This window comes from Colias philodice, chromosome 10 (genome assembly GCF_061535455.1).
Source record: "Colias philodice isolate Cphi_HAF_F1 chromosome 10, ilColPhil1 Martin Lab GWU primary, whole genome shotgun sequence".
In the NCBI taxonomy this organism is placed as follows: Eukaryota; Metazoa; Arthropoda; class Insecta; order Lepidoptera; family Pieridae; genus Colias; species Colias philodice.
Window position 1 is genome coordinate 4,083,461 of NC_143095.1, and position 27,047 is coordinate 4,110,507.

General features: G+C 33.9%; 2 protein-coding genes across 2 annotated transcripts in view; one reads left to right on the top strand and one right to left on the bottom strand.

Moving 5' to 3' along the window:
• Positions 1–27,047, bottom strand: part of LOC149485123 (putative carbonic anhydrase 3) — a 404,335-nt gene that overhangs the window by 123,010 nt on the left and 254,278 nt on the right. The window lies entirely within an intron of this gene.
• LOC149485125 (uncharacterized) lies at positions 21,273–26,332 on the top strand. The gene has a single exon (XM_089699952.1). The coding sequence runs from the start codon at positions 21,314–21,316 to the stop codon at positions 22,736–22,738; it is 1,425 nt and encodes a 474-aa protein (XP_089556078.1). The 5' UTR covers positions 21,273–21,313; the 3' UTR covers positions 22,739–26,332.

Below are 27,047 nucleotides of genomic sequence, written 5' to 3' on the forward strand. Positions count from 1 at the left end.
GTCATCTTAAAAAATTGTACGTAGAAATAAATCAGTCACACGTTCTTCTTGATCTAATAATTTTATTTCCAAAATGAATAACCAAATCATAAAATTATACATACACGAGTTATCCTACCTTATATAATATATCAATAGCGAAAAATTTGGAGATTTCCTTTTCTTATTCTTCATAATATGAGTGTTTAACTAATCATTAGGTCAATTTTTTTTTGGATATATTATACATGGGTTCAGTGTTCTTTTATATTATTTATATATTTATATATTTTGCTCACGCCTCCATAAATGTATTCTTCTAGCATTTTCCAATATCACAGGTTGTCTGGTAGAAATCACTTGTAAGTGATAAGACCGCCTTTTGTACATTGTTCCTATGTGCTGTTTTCTTCTCTGTTTTTTTTGGTGTGCAATAAAGAATTTATTATTATTATTATGTCTCTCTCCATAATACACGGGTACTACCAGAAGGAAGATACCCGGTCCTTTGGAAGGCTTACGTGTGGAATTGTTACAAATCTATTACTGTAATTCATTACAAGTAAAAAATTGAAAAAAATATTTGAACATAGTCTATGATATTAAATATTTTATATCATAATCTGCACAAAGCGCTCCGTCTTTAGTAATTTCAATTATGAATTTTTATTGTGGTTTCACAATTCTTGTAAGAATTCGCATTCATTATATATTCTTCTTTTCAGAATTGGCGAAAACTTTTATTCCAGTTTCATAACGCGCCTTTTATTGTATATTTTTAGGTTCCTTTCTTTTTACACTTTAATTAATGTAAGCTTAACGAGCCTATAATTTGCAGGCCGCATCGTTAAACATACATAAAGCGAATAAGCATGTTTAATATGAACGTAAGATTTGCAAACAATTGCTACTGAAATTTTCTTAGAAATATATCTCAACAATATAAAAGATATGAATAAAAATAACGAGGTATTCTTGAATCACTTATCCTTTTAATTGAATGCTGCGACAAGTCGGCGCCTTACGAAGGAATTATGTTACTATGGTTATGATAAAACCCCGTAGGGCTCGCATAAAAACTAACTACGGAAAGTGGGCTGAGGTCAGCTAATTTATTATTTATGTTTGCGTTAATTATGCGTTTAAGCGAGGGTCGGCCTGCTAAAATATAATAACGCTTATTTTAGAATACGCGTAGGCATTTAAATGTTTGCAAGGCTAAAGTATGGGAATGCATGCCCATTTATAATCCAGATGACCATTTATTTGATAATAATTAAACCTTTTGCTGATTTATTTACTTGTTGTATTTCAAGCATAAAAGTAACCTCATTAACTACGAGATAGAGATACAACAGCCAATCTCTGAAAAAAACATTCCGAAATTTTTAATTAGGTCAGAGTCGTCAAAATGAACTGTAGTTTCATTTTTTAAAATATAACCAAAGGGTTTTGCATTTTCCGGATGTTAGTTGGTAATTAAATAGTATAATTAATAGTAAAAATATTTTTTTTTGTTTTGTTTCTTATGTGGTTTCTTAATTATTCGGTTCTCTATTTAAATTGAAATACTGTCTATAATACTTAATTTCTTGTAAAATACAATAATTAAAATAATTTTAATTACATTAATGAATGAAAATCATTCCAATGCTGTACAACATTGGAATGATTTTCATCCATTTCATTTATCAAGGAACAATTATAATTGATTAAGCAGAAATAGATCTTAATGAATAAATTAATTACCTTACTCAAAGTGTTTCTAAGAAAATCTAATAAAATAAGAGCTATCAGTTTTAATAATAGAATCATATTAGGCTTATTACGTAGTAATTGTGCCGCTATTCGAAAGCAGAAATATATTTAGTTACGCAATAAGACCTGTAATTACGATTAATTTATGTTTAACTTAAAAAATCTACCTTATGTCACTAAGAAATGATGTAGTTTTCTATATATTACCTATAGTGTAAAGAATAAGAAATTATATAAAAAAGTTAAATATCCTTCTATTACTATCCCTATACATATAGGTTGGGATGGAATTTGGTTCAAATATTGGCTGTAGAATAGCTTGTCTTTTTTATCCCATAAAACGAGCGAAGTCACGGGCTAAAACCAATACACGTAATATTTTTCAAAGAGCGAATACTTACTAGTACTAGTAAGCAATATCAAAAATTTGTGATTTTTTTTATTTTAAAATGTCTGATTTTCCGGATTATGAAAGTAATGGACCAGATTAAAAGGGTGCACTCAAGTTTCACTCACACTGATGTACTGTAAAGTCTGCGCAAATGGCTCGTTCCTCTTAAGACCGCTCTAACCGAAATACGGCCATTAATGTGTTTACTATCAGCTTACATTTCATAAACTTCAAATTGAACACAATGCTGGGGTCAGTTTCCTAGCTAGGAACATTTGAGAATTCTCTCTAAATTCTTAAGCCTTCAATATTTTTGTACATTTTCGTTGTCGTTTCATAATTCTTTTTATTATCCATACTAATATTATAAATGCGAAAGTAACTCTGTCTGTCTGTCTGTTACTCAATCACGCCTAAACTACTGAACCAATTTGCATGAAATTTGGTATGGAGATATTTTGATACCCGAGAAAGGACATAGGCTACCTTTTATTGCGAAATATGTACCACGGGCGAAGCCGGGGCGGACTACTAGTTGTAAATAAATCCTTCCCTTTATTAAAATAATCTATAAGCTTTTCCTGTAGACAACATTTTAGGAGAATTTGTTTTTTTCTTTTTTTTATTTCAAGTCAAAAATGTTGAAGACCGTATAAATATTTTGGCAAATCGCAGTTCTAAGGCTTAGAAAACATATAGGCATAACAGCTAAAAAAACAATAATAATATTGTTCAATGCAGATAATTTAAATACAGCATCGAACGATTTCTATGTCAATTGAAATTAATATACCGTCTATTTACAATTTAATCGCTTCATTTTGTGGTTAAGCTGTTAAAGCACTGCAATGCCTAGTTATTGTTTCCGTTTGAAATACTCGAAACATTGGAGAGAACAGAGTGCCCTATTAATGGCAGAACTAAAGTGATTCATGTAGCAAATAGCCACTACTGTACACAGTAACGACCCTCTATGCTGTACGCTTTTTAAAGTTCAGCCATTTCAACAAAATGATATTTGTAATTTCTGTATTCTTGTTCAAGGTTCGAGTGATTGTGTTTTGCGCTTTTGAAATAAAAATAGCTATACTGGGACGGTAAGATATGAGTTCAAGCAGAATTATTTCCAGTGAGGGAAACTGCATGTTAGTGAACTTAGCAGATCATTTTTAGCAGATCAAAAAAAAAATGTGAGTTCTTATCGCGTGCAGTTGAGTTCTACAGTTCCTGATACTTTTTAGAAATAGTTCTGGCGTTTTTACCTTAAAAAACGACATTTGAAAAAATGATCTGCCAACTTCCCGTAGCAGATCATTTTTAGCAGATCAAAAAAAAATGTGAGTTCTTATCGCGTGCAGTTGAGTTCTACAGTTCCTGATACTTTTTAGAAATAGTTCTGGCGTTTTTACCTTAACAAACGACATTTGAAAAAACCCGACCTGGACCCGGCTTAACGTGATGCTAAGGCCGGGTCCACATTTGTAGCATCTTGACGTATCACGATCAGTCGTATCGTATCGAGTATTTGTATCATAAATATGGACGCTCATTTGTCCATGTCGTATTATAAAGGCGTATCTTGAAAAAAAACGCGTCCATACTTATCAAATGCTGTATCATCTCAGTGTATCGGCGACAATGGACGCTCCACGAAAACCACTAAATGGCGGGAACACAGGCAATGATCGCGTATCAATTGCATTCACGTCCAAACTTGATCGATACGATGTGTATCCTCTTTGATGATCGCGGAAAAACCGACACACGATGGTTCGCGGTGTATCACGTATATCGTATCGTAATACAGTATCAAAATACGTCCATACCACCGATCGTGATACGCGTATCAGATACGAGGTGTATCATGATACACGGTTAGTGCGGATCGGGCCGTATCAGATACGGTGTGTATCATCAACGGGTATCATCTTGCGTCCAAACTAGCGATCATGATACGCGCCGAGGCCACGCAACGGAGATACGATACACCGAAATGCTACAAATGTGGACCCGGCCTAAGACGTAATGCTACGACGTGATGCTACGACGTGATGCTACGGCGTGATGCTACGCTGTGATGCTACGGCGTGATGCTACGGCGTAATGCGTGTGTTATGGCGTGATGCTACGCTGTGATTCTACGGCGTGATGCTACGGTGTGATGCTACGATGTGATGCTACGGCATGATGCTACGGCGTGATGCTACGGCATGATGCTACGGCATGATGCTACGGCGTGATGCTACGGCATGATGCTACGGCGTGATGCTACGGCATGATGCTACGGCGTGATGCTACGGCATGAAGCTACGGCATGATGCTACGGCATGATACTACGGCGTGATGCTACGGCGTGATGCTACGGCATGATGCTACGGCATGCTGCTACGGCATGGTGCTACGGCGTGATGAAATATGACATAAATAAATTTTCTAGTGTTTCATTTTATGCGAGTATTTCTAAAAAGTATCAGGAACTGTAGAACTCAACTGCACGCAATAAGAACTCACATTTTTTTTTGATCTGCTAAAAATGATCTGCTACGGGAAGTTGGCAGATAATTTTTTTCAAATGTCGTTTTTTAAGGTAAAAACGCCAGAACTATTTCTAAAAAGTATCAGGAACTGTATAACTCAACTGCACGCGATAAGAACTCACTTTTTTTTTTTGATCTGCTAAAAATGATCTGCTAAGTTCACTAACATGGAAACTGCTTTAAGACATCGGGGTTACCCCTCCAGTATACTTTTTTGCACGTTAGATTGCTATGATCTATACTAATATTATAAAGCTGAAGAGTTTGTTTGTTTGTTTATTTGTTTGTTTGAACGCGCTAATCTCAAGAACTTCTGGTCCGATTTGAAAAATTCTTTCGGTGTTCATTCATTGAGGAAGGCTATATGCTATATATCATCACGCTAAGACCAAAAGGAGAGGAGCCACGCGGGTGAAACCGCGGAGCGCAGCTAGTCAATTCTATAATGATCGGAAAAGTTGGTTTTTACATTAATGTCATATGATTTGAAGACGATGTTTAATTAGACGCTACGAAATACCAAAGCATGTGCAAGAATGGCTTGCTTAGTGCAAGATTTCAGTTACGGTACTATTTGATAGTTGCTAGTGAGAGAGTATATAATAGTAAGAACAAACTATACACTACTCCATAGATTCAGAATTTGCTTGAGTTTAAATTATTTTGTGTATTAATTGTCGACCGATCTAAAATAATCATTCTTATTTTCAACAGAATAGATTCTGAGTTTAGACATACCAGCGCGCTTTTTAGTTTTATTTTTTCTTCTTTTTTCTGTAGGTAGATCATTACCTTTTGTTTCTTATTAAATAGGTCAAACTTGTTTTTTTAACCTTTTACTTAATAATGATGAAGGGCAAACAGGAATAAAATAATTTACTGTAGAAAATATGCCACCCCTTTCTCATTATAAAAAGTCAACATGCTCTAATTAATATATTCCGCCACTTTGATATGGAAATTCCTTGAGGGCGTGACCAATTAGTTCCGAAGCTCTTCCATCACAAAAAACAATATATTTATAAGAGCAGTGGTGGATAAGTGGGCTTCGGCTTTAATCAAAACATTGGAAGCTCTAGACTGGGCGAGTGTGTAAAAATTTAATTGATTTTTCGATTTATCTGCTCTATAAATAATTATCAATGCTCTTATCAGGAAAAAAAACCACGCTTTAATATAATGAACTAAATTTTATAATAATTTTACATACAGACACACATGGAGAAAAGGTCACAACACTTTAAATAGCTCTTACTTTGATTTTTATATGGAACAATATGTAAAACAATTTCTTATCATATTAATATATTGAGTTTTACTGCGTTTCCGTGCATCCCGGCTTGAAGCTTTCAAGCGTAACTTAATGACGTCGCCGTTGAATTTAATTACTTTGAAACAATTGAGAGCAGTCATGGATTAATTTGTACCTCACGAACAAAGTATTAATATTTTTTTAATTGAATGAGTGAATATGTCCACTTACAAGTGCAGTTGGTTTAAATATTTTTATGAATATTCTGTGGTTCTACTTATTTAATTCTGCTTATTATTTCCAAAATTTCGTACCGTCAAATCATATTTCTGGGTAAAAAAATAATTAAAAATATAAAATCTAAAATCTAAGATTGTTAGAAATGTTAATTACTAATAGTTTTGGGAATTATTTACATTAGCTCACAGAATTTCCGATAATTCCAAACAGTTCTTAAACAAGTCCTAAAGTAACGAACCTAATAGATAGGAGTAGTATTTCAAAACGAAAGCGTCTGTTAAACGTGAGTCCTATCAAATGAAATTGCCATATTTGGAATACGACTCTGACCTTTAGACCGAAGCAATACGATATCAGCTACTTTCAATTTACTTTATCCAATGTTCATAGTTTCATATTCTAGTTACAATTGTAAAACTCTTTATCATATAGAGAAGTCATAACAACGAAGAAAATGTTGTCATGTATATATTATGTATCTACTAGCTGTGCTCCGCGGTTTTTTAGTGAGATGATATTATATATAGCCTTCCTAACACCGAAATAATTTTTCAAATCGGAATTGTAGTTCCCGAGATTAACGCGTTCAAACAAACAAACAAACTCTTCAGTTTTATAATATTAGTATAGATATAGCCTACTGTAGTCATTTAGTTTAATATTATAGCTTTACATATCGATATAGCCTCAAAGCTCGTTAGCATGGCTGATGCAACCTTACGTTGATCGATTTGGCACAAACATAGACCATTGTTAGACATAAACCCATCAGATCTCAATTGTTTTAATAGGATAGACTGTGGCTAATCCAACTTAAAGAGTCAGTTATTCATACATTATTTTTAGTGGGTTTATAATCCATACTAATATTATAAATGCGAAAGTAACTCTGTCTGTCTGTCTGTTACTCAATCACGCCATAACTACTGAACCAATTTACATGAAATTTGGTATAGAGATATTTTGATACCCGAGAAAGGACATAGGTATATATAGATATAGGACATAGGTTTTATCCCGGAAATCCTACGGGAACGGGTTTTTCTTTAAAAACGCGGGCGAAGCCGTGGGCGGAAAGCTAGTAAGTTATAATTTGATAAGAATTCAGTCTTATGAAGCGTCACAACTATACATAATACTGAAGTACATTATTTACAAGTTTAAACAAAAAGTCTAGAAGAATGATTATACTTGCGTCAGTATGTCTCGCTATTTAACAAATGACGGTACAGTTTCTTAAAGCTAAAATTTAGTCGATTAGAGAATCGTAAACAAATGTACCCCAGATGTACACATAGACAGTTTCGGATAGTTATTTTCAGGCACTTTCTTGGCTTGGGATGTGGATTTCTTATAAACTTCGGGAGTTAAGTTTCCCTTTTGAAAGATATACGCTCTTTTTGTATTCAATCTCTATGTATATGAAACTCTTTACAAAAGTTTTTATGAAATTGAAATAATTCCGTTTACCTAAGTACTAACTTACTCTTTAGAGTGGAAATACGAAAAAGATTAAATATTACTTTTGCCATTATGCGAATACTTAGAATTTTTTTCTGAAAGGAATATTCTTACAAAATAAATATTTGCGCATAATAAGACTTAGATCAAATACAGAAATGTATTCCTTTATGAATTTTGTTATTTGTTCACTAGAACTATATTCAAATTAAAATGCCAAGCTTTAGTAAAAGCTTCTTCATAAAAGTCATTGATCAAAGAAAAGATTTTACGTTACATTTTCTTGATGCTATAAAGTCAACTCATCAGTTTAATTTAAACAGTTTTAAAACACATTAATACGCAAGTGCTTTCAATTTACGAACCGCAGCTTAAGCCAAACCAAAGTTTTCAATTATCGGCGAATTGAAAAAGTGAAATCGCTCGTTGGTGCCTCATCAACTTTTACTGCTCAAAGATCCGCGATAAGCCACCTCGTTACTGATATTCCGTAGACGACTCTGACCCAGAACGTGGCTGATTGAAAATTTACTTTTCATTTAACTAATTAGGTTTATAATGAGAAATTTGGACGGATAGTGTCGTTTTGTGCTAATCTCTTTTTTCTAATCTATCGTTAATACGTTATTTAACAATTAAATTAAATGTTTTTACGCTTTACTGATTATCAAAACGTCGTATTATAAATAACGTAATATTCTAAATTGTTAGTAATTATATAAAAATGTCTTGCGCTTTTTTGGGGATAATATTATGTCGAAATAAGTTGCTTTGGCGAAAATTTACCCTGTAATTATTCATAAAAATAACGTATCGTTAAATACAAAACCTCCATAGTAACGCTAGCAGATAATATGAAATGTGTATTCAACAGTGTCTGCCAGGGCAATATCAAGTTATGACTTATCACATTTATTGGCTACTAGCTTTCTGCCCGCGGCTCTTCTCGAGTATGCTTCACAATATACCCACAACCTTCCTTCGTACATTTGTGTTTCACACAAACTTCTTGACGCTTTTTCTATGATGCAATTCAGAAATGTATAATTACTTATAGGTATTTTGTTGTTTAAACGGGATAAACAAACATACTACTTAAGAATATTAGTATTTACATAATCTAGGGATTTAATATTATAGACATAGTAATTATTTAGTAAAAATATTCATAGGTATACAAAAAATTACGAAGTTTATTAGGTTTAGATGAACTATAACCTTTGGAACTTATTTCTGGCGTACTGACCTGAAATTATTTCTGATTTCGACCGAATTTTCACAATAATACTTCGGTTCAATAAGCAAAAAACACACTATTTATATACATCAAATTAAGTTTTCTTATTCATTCTTAGAACGTGGTGATATTATATACAAGAGCTCAATAAAACACCAACATTTTTCATCAACAAAACATGCTCTTTTTATTTTAGCTGAGATAAATGGCAGATACGCGGCCGCTCTTCATTTTTAAGGATCCGCACTATAAAGATTCTCATTGTCAGATCCTCAATAAAAAATAGATATTTTTACAAAGATTTATGTCATTCATACAAAAGAAAAAATATAGAAAATATACTTATAGATAATTTGGAAGGCAACGCAAAAGAAGTTTTTTGATCTGCAGAAAAGTTAAAAATAGTTTTAATGTTTAGTCATTCTTACATTTTTGTATAGAATTTGTAAATTTATCACTTATAATACCACAAGAGCTTCAAAATTATCGGGTATTTTCCGATAGGTTCGTTGGTTTACTAGAACAGACGTAATAATAGTTCAATAACCAGGATGCTATTGGCATGGAATTTTAGAAATGTATAATTTTATAGATACCTATTAGATAGATACATATGTATTTTCAATAAATCATAGACTACAAAACCTGCTTCACGTTCGCTGGATATTCCTGAATACATTCTGGTTATTAAATGCCGGTACAATTTTACCCTAGTTGAAAATTGAACTAACGCAGTAGACCATAAACTCCATAAATACACAGTGTAAGGTAACAATTTATGAATGAACTATGTATGATTTTCTCCTTATTATATAAACCGTAAAAAATATTATAAAGTCATATGGGCAGAATGTAAAATTAACTTTAATATTTACACATGTACAGATTTTACCTGTTTTCCGTCCTTGATAAAGAACCCGTTCGGACCCGGAGGTTGGAAATAATAGATACATTATAAAATGCTTAAACTTCGGCTTGGAACATCCTTTTTCATGGAAATTTCATGGCCCATGGGAAAGCCATTAACGCCATTAAGTGCAGAGCTTATACTTCGAAATTGACTAGGTATTTTCTCGATAGATACTTCGTTAATACACACTATTTTTATCCGAATCCGTATATTATGTGTTGCATTGTAGTAATACATTCGAGGAATTTGTCAATATAATGCATTAATATTGTAGAGTGAAGTAGACGGTATGAATTGGATTATCACTTCATGCTCACAAAAGGCATTGTATAAGTACAATTTTATAATATAGGTACGCCTTAAAACATACAGGTGATGAGATCGAGGACACATAATAAAACCTATTTCGCTCCCAAAGCTCTTTAAGAAAGCAAAGCATCTACATCTATTCACTTCATTTTTACCTTATAATCTTACTTGCCTTTCGCTTCTTACAAGTTAAAAGCTTATTGCTTTGACTGCATGAAACCCAATTGACATTCCAATTGAACATTGAGGGATTCAATTTCATACGTATTTTACTGCTACAAGGTACAGCATAAGGACAAAGGTATCTCTGACAGAACGATTACATGTAGCAAACTAGTAGATCGATCAAACGTCAATGTGTCCCCGGCTGCAGGGAAATATCTGGTTATAGAGTTATAGAATTGAAATTCAATTTACCGTACGCTACGTAATTCTCATTTTCCGGTTCGTCTGTGTTGATCTACATATTGCTTGTAATAACATCGCAATATTATCGTAGAATTTTCTGCTTTTAAGCATTTTAAAATTGTAATAATATTTGACGTTTTAGATATTTAAGGCCCCTTAAAATGAGACTAAAGTTGGGCTAAAGTAATGTTGATGTATAATCTGTAATTGATCCTGACTGAATTACAATAATGGATTTTAGGTTTATAATAAAAATATGAATCAATTTTGCCTTTATGAGATTTTTGGCTTTTCATAGAAGAACAGCCATTTGCCTCGTTCCACTGTAATTATTATTAGTTGTCTGATTGAGGTTTGCCTGGAAAAGCAATTAGAACAATTAGAAATTAGGGAAACTGAAAGGACTTTTGATTTGAGTTAAATTTTGACAGACTTCATAACTAGTTATTTTTACTTTGCAATTATAAAACATAAACTATAAGACGTACCTAATTAAAACAATAATTAACACCCTGTAATTAAATAAAAAAAATCATTATAATATTTAATTAGCATACCAGTTATCGATTTGCGACCCAGACACTGAAGTCGTAACTCAGTGTAGTGTCTAGTGTAGTCGGAAGTTCAATGTTTTGAGTTCGAGATATTTTATAATTTGTAAATGCAGCTAAAAATAATTACAATGTATACATATAATCTTCTTATCAACTGGAATACTTATACCTACTAATAAAAGAATGCATCATCAGATACCGATGCCAACAAAAATGACTAGGTACTTTGTTAAGTTACTCAGTAGGGGTCAGTGTATAGGAATAAAGTGATCCTTTATGTCCTTTAAGCTTTTTAATTTTGTATGCTATAGCTGTATATAAATCTAAGAAACAAATTCAATATTTTATAGCTATGGAGCTATGTAAACTATGTATATCGTATTTCATTTTCTAGTCGATATTCTATGAATCGTAGCAACCGATGTTGTGCTCAAGTTCAAGAACGAAATTGATTTATTGAATGTTTAATCACTATCACTACATAGTATAGTATAAAACAAAGTCGCTTTCTCTGTCCCTATGTCCCTATGTATGCTTAAATCTTTAAAACTACGCAACGGATTTTGATGCGGTTTTTTTTTATAGATAGAGTGATTCAAGAGGAAGGTTTTATTATATAATTTATTATGTTTTAGAAAAAGCGGGCGAAGCTGCGGGCGGAAAGCTAGTATTTATTATTTTATTAATTAATATTATATTTTTTACAATGTTAAAACATTGATATATGATTATATGATATGATTTATCATCTAAGCATCTCTTGTAGCCATAACAAGGCAGCATTTAATTTAAAATTTTATAATGGTAGAGGAGAGATTACACCACCTAAAGAATATTGAATTTGCACGTGTAGATATTCTTTATTAAGCTTTACAAGGACATTCTTTTAAACACGCCTTATATAAAACTAAGTATCTAAATATAATGTATGTATGTAATGTATAATTATGCGTAAGAACCTAAAGTTTTTAAGTAGAAAAGTAAAGCGAGTTCTTAAACTTATTCCACATACATTGTTCCTAAGTTTTCTTTACGTTCATATTATAATACTTACCACTCGACCCGCTTTCCTTGGGCTATGTATTCTAAACCTATGAATATCTATCCTATCAAAATAACACACAAAACGATAACGATATATAAAGTAAAATAGGATATAGCATTAAACTAGCTATTTTAAAGCAAAAATCGTTGTATTTATTAAGAAATAACAAATGCAGTCATTTCCAAAACGCCAGCTAGCCATGCTAAGCTGACAAACAAAACAAAGCGAAGAATGAAACAAGACCTTTCTGCACCTGAAAATTTTCATGTAAAATTAAAGGAGGTAGGAATAAGTTTCCCTACCACCTCTGCGTCAATCTGGAGGACTGTATACTTCCTTGTCGAATACATTTTACTTAGATACCGTTAAAGTCTACTAATAAAAATATATTTAACCGCACATAATTTGGCAACTGTTGACCACGTTCCGTTCTTCATATAGATTACGAAATCCAAAACCTTTTTACTCTAAAATTGTGTGCAATTTGTAATATTATTCTCTCAATACATAGAGTTTATCCAGAATGATTCGTATAAAGGATACAATGCGCAATGCTTCTATTGTAGTATTTTGAATGCTTTGAAACTTTAATCTTGTATTGAACCCTCTGTGAATACTGAACAAAATACACCATAAATGGTTTTGTGGGAATATTGAATCAATCCATTGAAAACCGATCCTTCGCTTCATTTAACTCATGGTTGCATAATACATATTTTATATGAAATATATGTTAGTTCAAGTTACGTTTGTTACCTTTGCTCTAGTTCGCTTTTTAGGTAAAATATCGACCGGGTTTGTTTTCCATTAGTGAAAAAGTATAATCAGAGTTTTTTTTATACTGTATTGCCGCATCAAGTTTCTTCTGGACCGGAACTTGTTTAAATTGATTACAAAATTCCACTTGAACAGACACGACATGGATTTGTTTAAAAAACCTAATGGATACCTAAGTTAAATAGATTAAAATTTAAAAGTTATTTGCTGATTTAACTGTGATTTTCTAACAATCTCTTAAAATAAAAGTACATTCAGGTAAAATATTCCTAAACTTAATTGGATTACTTTTTTACATCTTTATTTCAAAGAAGAACAAAATCTGAGAAATAAGTTGGTAATATTTTTTTCAACGACTGGTCAATGTGTATAATCCTGTGCTAGGCAACCTGTATAATCCTGTGCTAGGGGTTTCGATACGTATTACAATTGACAGGGAACTATTATGTAAAGAAATTATGCTGTCTACCTATTATTATCTGTGATATCTGTGTGAAATATGAATGCACATATTAAATTGTTTGTTTGGTCTTCAAAGTAGTGTATCCGTATACATAACAATTCTGAATCGAATTTTATTACAATACTTTATTCATCATTATTCATAAAAAAAGGTTTCCTAATTATTTTTATCTCATCCCCCTAAAGTCTAAACTCTAATCGAAATATTTTCGGATAAGCGCATCAGGCGTTTATTCGGCTAATGAATGTTAAGTCTTCCGTGAATTTATCTAATTAGTACAGCTGACTGGATCACGTGATGCCTCGTAAGACAATACTTTTTAGTTTGTTTAATCCTAAATCCTGATTTTACAGTTTATGAAACAATTCACTGTGTTATAAGAATTTATTGATTGGTAAATATTGTTTGTTTTACTATTTGAGTGGAGTGATTTAAAGTTGTATTTTATAAAGCTGTGTATTCACAAAATCTGTTTTTTTTTTAACCCATATAAACTATTATACAAACGGACGAACTGCAACGATTTGCTGCTGTAATTACTACGATTTATACCAAGACTAGCTCAGACACGCAACCTCGACTGTTCTCAAAGGAATATCCAGTCATTATAATAATTATACCATTTACGAAAAATTGGTAATTGATACTCCATTTATCCTTCGTAGGTCGTTTTTAATCAAAAATGTTTCTTTATATAATATTGGCATAGACATTTACGACTCTATATTTTAGGTACATACGTAGTTTATTAATTGATCCTTTACAAAATTGACCTGTATTAAACAACAAAATCGTAGAAAATAATCTACAAAAGTATCTTGTACAACGTATCCATAGGTACGATTATGGCCCGAGTTGAATAGAGTAAGTAGGGGTCTAATTGAATCGCTTCGGTCCTGCAGCTTTCAGAGGCAGCTACTAGCCGAATAAATACATACATGCCTTGAATACGTATTTGATATTACGTTACGGGATTGCAATCTCTGCTTCTTTCTATACCTATCATAGTTAAAACTATACGCGAAAGCAAAACACATGAAATACCTACATTATATAAAGTCACGCTTATGAAAGAAATGTTAAAAAATACAGACAAATACTAATTAATTCAATAGAGCGAATGTTAATACCATAAATTTACAAATTTATTTTTTGGTAAGTGAAGAGAAAGTTGATAAAATTATCGCGATTTTTTTTTACATTTTTTTTTCAAAACTGGTATAATTGACGATATTATAATATTAAGCCGGAATATGCAATCAGATGATTATTATTTTTCTAGGAAAATATAATTATGTAGATACTTTTGAAAAACATAATCTCGTATCTTTGTTCAGATAAATTCTGCGAACATTGTATTTAATTTACACAGGCGCTAATAAAAAATCATTTTTCATTCATTTCCATATTACTAGGAAACCTGTACGTAAACGCTATTAAATGAAGATTATCTGTTTAAAAAAAATATTTACGTTTCTGTGTAAAATACTTCAGAGCAGGATTGAAATGATTGAATATTTTATGTAGATGTTTCGCCTTGCGTCCTTTAAAACAGATACCGGCTACAATTCTATCCCTTTCCCTTACAATCCTAGATTGCCATACAGATCAAATCGCAAAGGTAACATCCGTTATCCTTTACTATTATATGGCGTAGTTAATCTTTATGGGGCCTTGCTGCGTTGTATACAACCTCCTTTTACATACATTGTTTTTATAGGTATTTTTAACTTTCATCGATGCTCCTTAAAAATTCAAACCATTACAGTATAGCCTATACTATACTACCTAGAGTACCTACATATAAAGATGTTTGACCCTGTGTCGAATTCTGGACACATAATTTTAGATTGTAATCTAAAACTAAAGAGTCAAGGTTTTTAATACTTAAATGTAACTGACATAATATGTGGATGATAGATATAGGTATACCTCTAGGCACGGCCCACGGCGCAACTGTTAGTCTTGCAATAATCTTTAATATATATTAATCTCGTGTCACAATGTTTGTCCTCAATGGACTCCTAAACCACTAAACCGATTATAATAAAATTCGCACACCATGTGCAGTTTGATCCAACTTGAGAGATAGGATAGGTTTTATCCCGGAAATCCCATGGGAAAGGGAACTATGCGGGGTTTTCTCTGAAAACGCGGGCGAAGCTGCGGGCGGAAAGCTAGTATGCTATAGGTACTTAGACTGCGTTTTCATAAAACTCGTTGTAAATCATCATATAACTTAGGTCCTAGATTTATACGGCGCGGAATATTACTGCTTTAATAAACACGCGGAAACAGTAGACGGTTTTAAAAATAGGGAAACCTGGGTTTGCTAAAACTGGGTCATCTCAATGTGGTTCATTTGGTATAGGCGAAGCTTTATTGTAAGATAATATTATACATTTTAGTGATGTTTTGTTCACCTATTATTCTAATAGTTAGGTGCTATCTTACGATAACGCGCATATTTAATCAAAATAATAGATATTATGATGTTCCATGCCAAAAAGTTATTCTTAGCTCAGAATGTGCCTCAGCCAGCCTTGTTTCCTTTAAATTTTTTAGATTCATAGTATAATGAAAAAGCTTCTTTGGATCCATATTGCACTTTAGCGGTGCAAACTTAACTTTTAACATCTGCGGGTTTTGAGAAAAATCTATTAAAAAAAGTTCATTTTTTCCCACAATATATCAGATCAATTTTATGGGCAAAGAACTACCCGAAAACAGTTTATTATATTGAACTTTTGTCATCGATATTCTATGAATGCACACCAAGTAACTATAAAGGTGCGAGGGTGACCCAATTCGTGTTGAAGTATACTCAACTAACATTAAAAAAATATATCAGCAGGCCCTTTTCATGCCTTTATACCCTTTGAAGCCATGGTATATCCCTTATAGATTACAATAATATCAAATCAGTAAGTATTTACGTCACTGTATATCTTCGCCACCTCACGGATTTAATGTGGAAAATTAAATTAATTACTTAATATTTTAAACCCCGTTTAAGCTCTAACTAAAGACTAGATAATTTCTAAAACATCATCTTTTCATCATCTTTTACTTTAACTTTATTATCCGATGTTATATAGATATAACTACGATCATTAATATAGGTTTTTCCCGCGAAGTTCCACAGCAAAGCGGAAACAATAACCAACACACGCCTACACTCGTTATTGCATTCGCCGTAAGCTATACTCTGAAGTAAAATGAATTTCTGCGGCCGAATACAAGCGCAAATAATAGTAAGGCTTCATAGGTGTTATTATATTGAAACAACTGAACGATACTTCAACTTCAGGCTTAAACTCAAATTCAAATTCAAATTCAAATATATTTATTTGCTCGTATATGGTTCATAAGGGTGTTACACAAAAATAAAATTCAATTATTAATATTTCCGTAGACACCTTTAATGTTTGAAGTACCATCTTCGATCTCTTCAGATATTTTTTTATTTACTGATCTTGTAGAGCACCTAAAGCATAATTTTAAAATATTCCATAAATAAGAACCAAAAAGTGTTTGAAGTAACGCATCAATGCACCGAATCTAAATTTTTACCGACTAGAGGAAGCAGAGCTTAGGAAAAGGAATATTTTATGCCACTTGAATCAGTAAGTATTCTAGATATTTAACGACACCGTCTAGAATCAAACGTAAGTAGTCAAAGCTTGTACACACTTGAGGTTGGAAAGTTATTTGATTCGGATTTAATGAATATAGCATAGTTAAATATAGAAAAACATAAAAAATGACTTTCACCTACACTAACATAATACTCGTACAATAAGGAACACTTAAAAACGGTAGATATGTACATCAGAATTAAATTTTAAGCTGCAGTTCCCTAGCAATATATTCCCAACATTCATAAGAAGGCACTGATTTTAATAACACAGGCTTACAATGCTTATGTAGAGACTCGAGAGGTTTCATGTTTTGTTATATTTATAAGCCTAGAATAAAATATCATATTATTTTATAAACAGCAGAAAGTATTAGGAGAAGAATTAAATAAAGGCGAACTATATTCTTACTGAGGATAACAAACAAACAATATTAGACATTAGGACAACACATTACCATAACATTATGCAAACACGTAATATTCAGTTAATAGTACGAGCTCTTAACTTCTATTATATAATGGGCAACTTTTGCTTTGTAGTGGTTATTCCACACCAATGAATGTTGCTCGTCGCATTAATACCCATCATAACCGATATTTCAATTTATATTCAACATGTTTACTGAAACAAATCAGTTACAGATTACGTATTAAGGTAACAACTACTACATTTGTAGTGAAATGAAGCATTTGCTTCTATTGCTACAAATTTGACTCCTACTGCTAAAACTATTACTGGCTTAAAAGCTTCCTGAGTTTCAAAATATTGTATCATGCTTTTTTTAAAAACTTCATAGAGGTGTTCTTCTAAAACACAAAAGGTAGATACCATGTAGATGCCTATGACAAACATTATATTTCTGAACGCATAATCTCCACACTTTAGAACCAAGAACGTAATCCATTTTTTCCTAATATTAGTCATAAAATCAGAAATAATGTTGTTGAACTGACTTGTAAGAAGAATTTCCCGGCACGCGAAGTGCCTTGAGGCTCTTTCATACTCCTAACTCCGCCTTGATCAGAATGCGTTAGAAAATCCTTGATTGTATGGAAACTATGCGTTATATTATGTCTTTTATTTATCCACCTTTCGTGATCGAAATACCCAACTTGATGAACAGTAAAAAGGGTAAATTACCAAGAATCGTTAGTTGGTTATTCTGACCATAACAATATAAAGGTGATTTACCTTTAATTAGTAATTTACCATTAGTAATTTAACTTTAATGTATCTGTAGAAATATTATTTATAGAGTAACATTATGGAATATTAGTAACACTTTCGAGTACTTAGGAAGAATCTAAAATAATGTATACCTACTACTAGTGTGCTACTAGGTTTTATTTTTACAAAAAAAATGGTCGGAAATATCACGCGGCACCATTCTCATTTTCTCTGCAAAGGGCGCAATATCAGTACGTAATTCATATAATGTTGTGGAGCTTAAATCAGTTGGTGATGGAAATCTCGATAGAATGGCATAATATAATTATACTATAATAAAGTTTTATAGCTAACGCATATATATAAATTACATACAAACAACATTGCGAAAAGCAGGTGGTTACGCCCTGAAAATACTCACGAGTAAAACCCAATCTTTTATTAGCTTCGCGGTACCCGCTCTCAAGATGCGGTATCCATTTAATTATGGCTCATTCGAATATATAAACTCGGTAAGATGTTGAAAAAAATGGTTCACCAAATTGAATTGGGGGAAAGAACAAAATATATTTTTATTTTATTTACGCCTATCGGTTGGTTATGAGAGTAAACACGTGCTTTCACAAAGTGATTCTTACAAATTACAATGATCGGTTAAGCGTATCCTCAACATTGACGCGTGTCGGAGAAAGGCTAAGCGTTTAATAAAAACCAATAAGTGTTATAAGAAATATGTATATTATAAGAAATAAAATGCGAAGCTAGTTTAATATTAGTTTGAATTGTAATAAAAATGTACTGCGATTCTACACAGCTACCTAATTGATGTAGGTAGTTGATAACAAAACGCAGCTAGTCAACGACTATTAGTAAAGTGAGGGTAGCTAGGTCGAACGTCGTATAAACAGCGTCCGAGCCCCTAGGCACGATTCGTACGAATGCGCCACGAGACTTTTTTTTTTTTTTTTTTGTGTGGTGTCTCTCAATGTTAGCCAGAAGGGCTTCTACATTTTAACGCGGACGCGGGGGTGAACTGAAGGTTCACCCTGGTAGCGACATGCACAAGGGCGTCCCCCCTTGACGGGGACCACGAACCTCGGCTTGAGCTGTCGCTTGAGTGGAGGAGGCCAGAAGGGCCCTAATCGGACGGGTCGCCACGAGACAAAGGAACGCGGCAATTTATACTATTCAACAGCTAAGCATGTTCGGACAGGAAACAGTGACAACTAAAATGACAACTATTCATCCACATAAATATCAAATCAGAAGTTACGTCTATAACAATATGGTATGAAAATATTATAGAACAAAATATAGTGATTAGTGGGTAAAATCTGACTCTCGAATTAGGTTGCCTGTACCTCAACGCCCTAGAAAATTACTTATCCATTATAATATTTTATGAACCATGCTTTTATTAGTTAAATCCAAGTCGAAACTAATGTCACTGCCAATGTTCCAAAAAAATAATGTTCCATTTTTGTAATAATAATATGTTGATAAAAGAAAGTACATCCAATATAGCGTCAATTATCTACTCATATTATTTACAAATTAATACCTGCCACTTTCTCGGTTTAAAAGAAGAGACTAGACATAAGTACAACAAAAAATAATCAATATCTAGGAAAATTACACACCGACGAAAGCGTTGGTTCATACAAAATACATAAAGCTAACATGAAAATAAGTACAAAAAACTTGTAAAATACATTACTAGTTTTAAATTCTGTAAAATATTGACTCGTTTCGACAAATAAGAAAACAATGTGCAATTTTAACAGTTACGAAGTTAGTATGCGCAAATAAAGGTACAAATACAATTGTAAATAACCCGAAGGACTATTTGTTGGCTGTCGCCAATTTTCCGTGGCTTGTTTGCTTTCATTCTGTTTTCTTTCAAACCATAAAGTTGCTGTACAATAAAAGCTAAAAATGTTAACCTATATTATAATGCTATTAACGATTTCAAAGTTAATTCTTTTAAGCACGACTTCTGTGTTTATATAGGTATTTAAAAGTGGGATAGAAAGAATACAGGGTGATATCACAGTATTACAATCTCTTTAGGAAATATATTGTAATACTGTGGTGATATGTTGAAACTTCATTCCAACAACCATATCTACAAATGTATTGTGATTCTACTTAGTAGACGTAGTCAGTTGATAACAAACAATGACTATTACGGGTAGTTTCGGATATCGATTTGATAATTTCCAAACACCAAACAGAATCGCGAATGATAGATGTAGGTGATATTTTATAGGACTTTGATAAAATGCCAAGTAGCAACAAGGCATGCACATGTACCTAAATACATGTCAAATATACAAACAGTGCACCAATTTAACTCACTATTTCACTTCAATCTATACTAATATTACCTATGAAGCTGAAAGTTTGTTTGTTTGAACGCGCTTACCTCAGGATAATGGTCCAATTGTAAAAATCTTATTTACCGTTGGATTCTACGTGATACCTAACAAAATAAAAATACCTAGCAGATGTATGGATGTAGATAAGAGATAATCTTTTGCATGTCCACATAAATTATTTTTCTATCATATTGAATTATTTTTACATAACAACTATACTCATTTTTATTAACAAATTTAATATGTACTAAGGTGTCCCAATAAAAAGTTTACCTATATAAAATTCATATTCGCTTGTTAAAATTTATACGTAGTTCTGAAAAGTCCCGGTAACGAACGCTGCTAAGAATTCATAGCGATCGTAGGAATGGTGTAAACTGTAAACGTAGATATACATCCACCTTATTATTTTTAAATATTTTTTATGCCATATAGTACTTAATATCCCACCTAATAATAATTGGGAAAGTAACTCTGGTCTGTTTGTCTCTTCTTCACGCCTAATCCGCTGAAAACATAATTATTATTATTATCTTTATTTCGGTGTAGATTACCTACATTAATTAATAAGCAATTCATTGTCAAAACCACAGGTCAAAACATTTTATTCAAATAATGACTTTTCACGTGTTTTTTTTTTTTCGATCTTTGTTGTGTCGGAGAAAACACGTGCCATTGAGATTTTTGTTAATTAAATTGTTGAGAACACTCTTTTTTAGTGTAAACTGGTAGTGATAACCAAATCTGTGATTGTCTCTATATATATATTGGGGTAAGCGTTTATTTACTAACTTTCCTCACCCATCATGAATCCTGATCCTCCCGACCCTGGTAAACCTCCTGACATCCAGGGTGAGGTGATGGAAGCGGAGCACACAAGTAATAAAAGACAGCGGTCAGAGCCATCCGTTGCTGATACAGATATTATCCCGTCTAAAAGACACGTAACAGCTACTAACTACGCGATCGCATCCTCTCAAAGTTTATATGTGGATCCCATTTTATCTAATCCCATTACATATTCCGACAATGACAGTGGTCCGTTTATTGTTTATGTGTCCCGTACAGAGGCCGATCCTGCGGCGGGTCTAACTATTAGGCCGATTAAATTTGGTTCATTCTTATACAATAATCGAGTAGCTAATATTGCTAAAGATGGAGTTAAAGCTATTGGACGAAATAAAATTTCTGTACAATTCAATACCGCTTGTGACGCAAATAATTTTATAAATTTCCCCCCTCTTAAAGATTCAAATTACCAAGCCTCCATTCCAACTTTTCACATCACTCGTATGGGCATTGTCAAAGGTGTCCCTACGGAGTGGTCTATGGAAGAATTTATCAGCCATGTGGATTTCCCAGGTGGAAGAGGCAAAATATTGAAAGCCAGACGGCTTAATAAAAAAATTAGAATAGATGGTGTTACTTCATGGTCACCATCTCAAACCGTTGTTTTGACCTTTCAGGGCCAAGTTCGCCCAGACAGAATTTACTGCCTTTTTAATTCCATGCCAGTAGAGGTATACCAATACCCTACAGTTCAATGCTATAAATGCTGTCGGTTTGGACATGTACGCGATCAATGCCGCTCCAAGGAACGCTGTTTCAAATGTTCACAGGCCCACTTGGGTGACTCTTGTCCAACTCTAGAATCTAATGCAACATGCCTTCACTGTACTGGTAAGCATTATGCAACCGATAAGAAATGCCCTGAGCAATCCAGACAAAAGGCCATTAAGCAATTAATGGCATCCGAAGGGATATCATTTGAGGAGGCTTCTAAAGTCATCCCATCAACACGTAGGTCCTACGCTGAGAATACCCAGATTCAGAATACACTATCTGTGAACTCCCAAAGCCTCCCCTCTTCCCAATTTAACCCTCCTATCCAATCAACTCCTAATATTTCATATAGAAAAACTGTCACTCAGACCCCACGTTCCCGCGCCCCTCTTGGTAAGTCTTATGATAAAGCTGTACATCAATCCATCATCCGTGAACCCTCCTCCTCCCTTTCCAATGGTTGTGCTTTCCCTAATACAGGCTCTTCTCCTCCTTTTGATGAACATCTTCTTAATATGTGTTTGTCATTTATAGAAACTTTACTTTCTTACCCCCACCAGTTACCGTCCAACGTTGCCCAAAGACTATCCCGCTTCTCATCAATTCTTAATTATGGATCTAGTGTTTCTACAATGGAACGCTCAGAGTATCCGTCCCAAGAAGCATGAGATTTTCGATTTGATAACCAATCATAAACCTCTGGTTCTTGCTATCTCAGAGACATGGTTATTGCCCGGTTCTCGCTTTAGGGTTCCAGGGTATTCCTGTCTTAGAGATGACAGAGCTGATGGTTATGCTGGCTGCGCTCTGATCTTGAATAACAGTATTTCCTTCTCACACATTTCACTTCCCCACCATGGCTGTAACTTTAATGCAGTTGCAGCTAGAGTTGCTAATATTTCTGTCTTATGTGTTTATATCCCTCATCCCCATTCTAGTTTTATTCCTGAGCTTTCCCTAATCATCTCCTCTCTCCCTCCTCCGATCCTTATTATGGGTGACTTTAACGGGCACCATACTTCTTGGGGTTCGTACATGTGCGACTCCTTTGGATACCTTTTGGTTGACCTCTTTGAAGATCTGAATATGTGTATTATTAACGATTGCCTACCTACACGGAGAGTCTCCCCAGTACAAAACCCTAACACTGTAGTGGACTTAACTATTTGTTCTTCCATTTTAGCTCCTTCCTTTTCATGTTCTACACTTTCCTCTACCCATGGCAGTGATCATTTTCCAATTCTCATCTCCTGCTCCCGCATAGTCCATGTTCCCACTAGAACATTTCCACCTTTGCTCAAATTTAAATTAGGTAATGCTGACTGGGAGAAATTTACTAACTCCCTTGAGTCCAAAATAAGTAACCTCCCAAATGCATCTCTTGAGAATTGTCTGGAATGTTATTCCCTTTTCGTCAACTGTCTCGATGCCACTGCTTCCGAATCCTTTCCGTTGAAATCCTATTCCACATCGTCTATTAAGAAGCTATCTCCTCCCTGGTGGGATCATGAGTGTACTAACGTGGTTAAAGAGCGTAAAGAAGCCGAATTAAATTATAATTCCATTATGTCGAATGAGAACTTTATTCATTATAAGAAAGTTGCAGCACGCGCTAAACGGCTGCTATCTAAAAAGAAGAAAGAGGGCTGGATTCGATTCTGTGAGAACTTATCTCCCAAAACACCACCATCACTGATGTGGAATAGTATTCGGCGTTTCCGTGGAGCTTTAAATGATAAAAATAGAATATCCAACAATTCAGATATTTGGATTGATGATTTTATTGACAAACTATCCCCACCATTTGTTCCCTCTTTTGACCATTTTCCTTGTCCTCCCCATAATGTAGTATCGCACGACAGTATGGATTGCCCTTTCACCTTGCAAGAACTTATTACGGTTCTTGACGGCTTAAAAGACTCATCCCCTGGGGTTGATGGTATACCATATTCTTTTCTTTGCAAATCTGGCGATCAGACTAAATCTTATTTTCTAAATTTAATTAATATCTTCTTTTTACACGCTATCATTCCCGATTCTTGGAAAACACAGCTTATTATCCCTATTCCTAAACCCGGCAAGGACCCTCTTAGCCCCAATTCCTATAGACCAATCGCACTGTCTTCTACCTTAGCCAAAATCTCTGAACACCTTATTAAAAATCGCCTGGAGTGGCTTGTCGAAAATAGGGGCCTCCTATCTAGTTCTCAATTTGGCTTTAGAAAAGGCTTAAGTGTGCTGGATAGTCTTAGTATTTTAACCACTGACATACGCTCCTCTTTTCACAACAAACAGTACCTAGTGGGTGTATTTTTGGATGTAGTTTCAGCGTACGATAATGTTCTTCTTCCAGTGCTCAGACAGAAAATGTTACAGCTGAGTTTGCCTGAGAGGATGATACATTTCATCTTCAACTTATTAATGTTGAGGACAATACAGGTACGCTCTTCTAAAGATACATCTACTAGACTTATATTCAAGGGACTCCCTCAGGGTTCCGTTTTGAGTCCATTACTATATTCTATCTACACCTGGGATTTGGATAAAGCTATCCCATCTTATTGTAGTGTTTTGCAATACGCAGATGATATAGCGCTATATGCTTCGTCAGAGAATATGGATGTGATTACCTTCAGACTTAACAGTGCTTTAGCTTATCTGGAGAATTGGATGAACGATCATGGCTTGTCACTATCGCCCGGCAAAAGCAATGTAGTTGTGTTCACAAAAAAACGTTTGATACCACAGCCAGTTATACTACTTGAAAACTCCTCAATCCCGGTAGTCAACAAGATTAAATTTCTAGGGGTGGTGCTTGACCAAAAGTTGAATGGTATGGCTCACACTAACTACATTTCTCAAAAGTGCGAGAAGGGTATCAATGTTTTACGCTCCTTATCTGGTGTTTGGTGGGGATCACATCCATATTGTCAAAAACTAGTATATAATGCTATCATTCGGAGTCATTTGGATTATGCGTCGTTCATATTAGAACCTTGTAATAAGACAGCTATAGTAAAATTGGATAGAATTCAATACAAATGTCTGCGAATCATTATAGGGGCTATGAAGTCTACCCCAGTCAATGCCCTCCAGGTGGAATGTGTTGACCCTCCCTTACCTCTCCGCCGGCAATATCTGGCAGACAAATATTTCTTTCGGCTAATTCAATTATCTTCCCATCCCCTTCTCCCTAAAATCCGTAATCTCCTTCACATGCTCACCTTAAATAATCTCCGTCGGCCATCTGATTTTCCATGCCTACTTAAAAGCCTTATTAAATTTAATCGCCTCCCGGATCCAACATGCCAATTTAGTATCCATCCTTTATATTCAACTCCGTTTCATGCTTTAGTTTTTAACCCCAACCTTAGTTTGAGTTGTGGTATTCAAAAATATGCTCCCGATTCTAATGTTGCTTTTAATTTTATGGTTGCCTCTCACTGGCGTGGTTATAATCTTTTTTTCACGGATGCATCAAAAGTGGCAAAACATCTTGCTGTAGGGGTTGCTGTATGGCACCATAATTCTAACACTATTTTACAATTTAAATGTCCCCCTCAATCCTCTGTTTTCACAGGTGAAGCCACGGCTATCCTGGAGGCTCTGAATTTTATCAACTCTCATAATCTCCAAAATTCTGTAATCTTTTCAGACTCTCTCAGCTGCCTTCAGACTATTACTTCTAACCCTTTCCGTTCTAAGTCTAAATTTCCTATTATCTTTCTTATTAAATCCACACTTTATGACTGTTTCAGGAAAGGACTTCAAGTAGATCTAGTACACATTCCTAGCCATTCCGGTATTATAGGCAATGAGAAAGCTGACGTTTTGGCTAAATCAGCCATCCAACATGGTACTCTCGAACATTACTACAATTATGCCCATGATCTCTCTTCTCTTTCTAAGGATCGTTTGGATTATACATGGAACAGTCAGTGGAAAAATTCTACTAAAGGGAAATTTTATAGAGATATTCAACCCTCAATTCCATGTAAGCCCTGGTTCTTCCGTTTCCCTAATATAGACAAGCCTACTGTTTCCACCATTTGCCGCCTCCGTTTAGGTCACAATACCACTCCTACCCATTTATTTAAAATTCATGTCCGTGATCATTCTATCTGTGAGTGTGGTTTAGACGAGGGAAGTTACGATCATTTATTCTTTGTTTGCCCAAAGCTTCGTATCTCACTTCTGGATATCCTCCCCCCAGATGTTCCCCTCCCTACTAATTTTAAGTGTTTACTTTGTCTTGTCCCTACCTCATTTGTCAATATCCTATCAAAATTTATCAATTTTAACAATATAAAATTTTGAACCCCATCCAAGTACCTATATCTATTTTATGTTATGCTTTTGTGATGTGTTGTGTTGTCTATAACTAATATTTGTTCTTTGTCAGGTTATACAGCTCCATGTAAGAAATCTATGAGTAAACAAAACTGAACCATCTCAATTGTGATTTTTCCTTAGCACAGAGTATGCTAAACATGAGCATTAACTTAAACTGACCATCCGTTCAAAACTTGACATTGGCAGAATCCGTCCTCACTGGGATCGGGAGTTGCCATTTGCTAAAAAGAAGAAGAAGACTTTTCACGTAGACTTATACCGTATACGAATAAATTAACGTATCCCCTTATTCAAATAGCGACTTAACAAGCATTGATTAGTTCATATTCACTAGTTAGCGAAATAATAGATACATATTATGCATAATAAATCCGCTAAGCCGAATAATTTCACGCAGAGAATATGGATACAGGAAACAATAATTTCAGAAGCGCATGTAGTTAAAGTCAGTATCACCTTGAGTGTATTAGTCTATGGTATCACTACGTACCTACGTAATAATCTTTGCTTAAATTTATCCTCGTTTTTGGAAGGTTGAACAATCAGCTTGTTTCACAATTAATTTTTTTTCATTAATATTGCATTTTGAATATTATGATCTTACTTCGTAGATACGCCATATTA

Bases quoted from the DNA above. Each gene is read 5' to 3' on its own strand.
- LOC149485125 (XM_089699952.1), top strand. From the start codon at position 21,314: ATGAATCCTGATCCTCCCGACCCTGGTAAACCTCCTGACATCCAGGGT.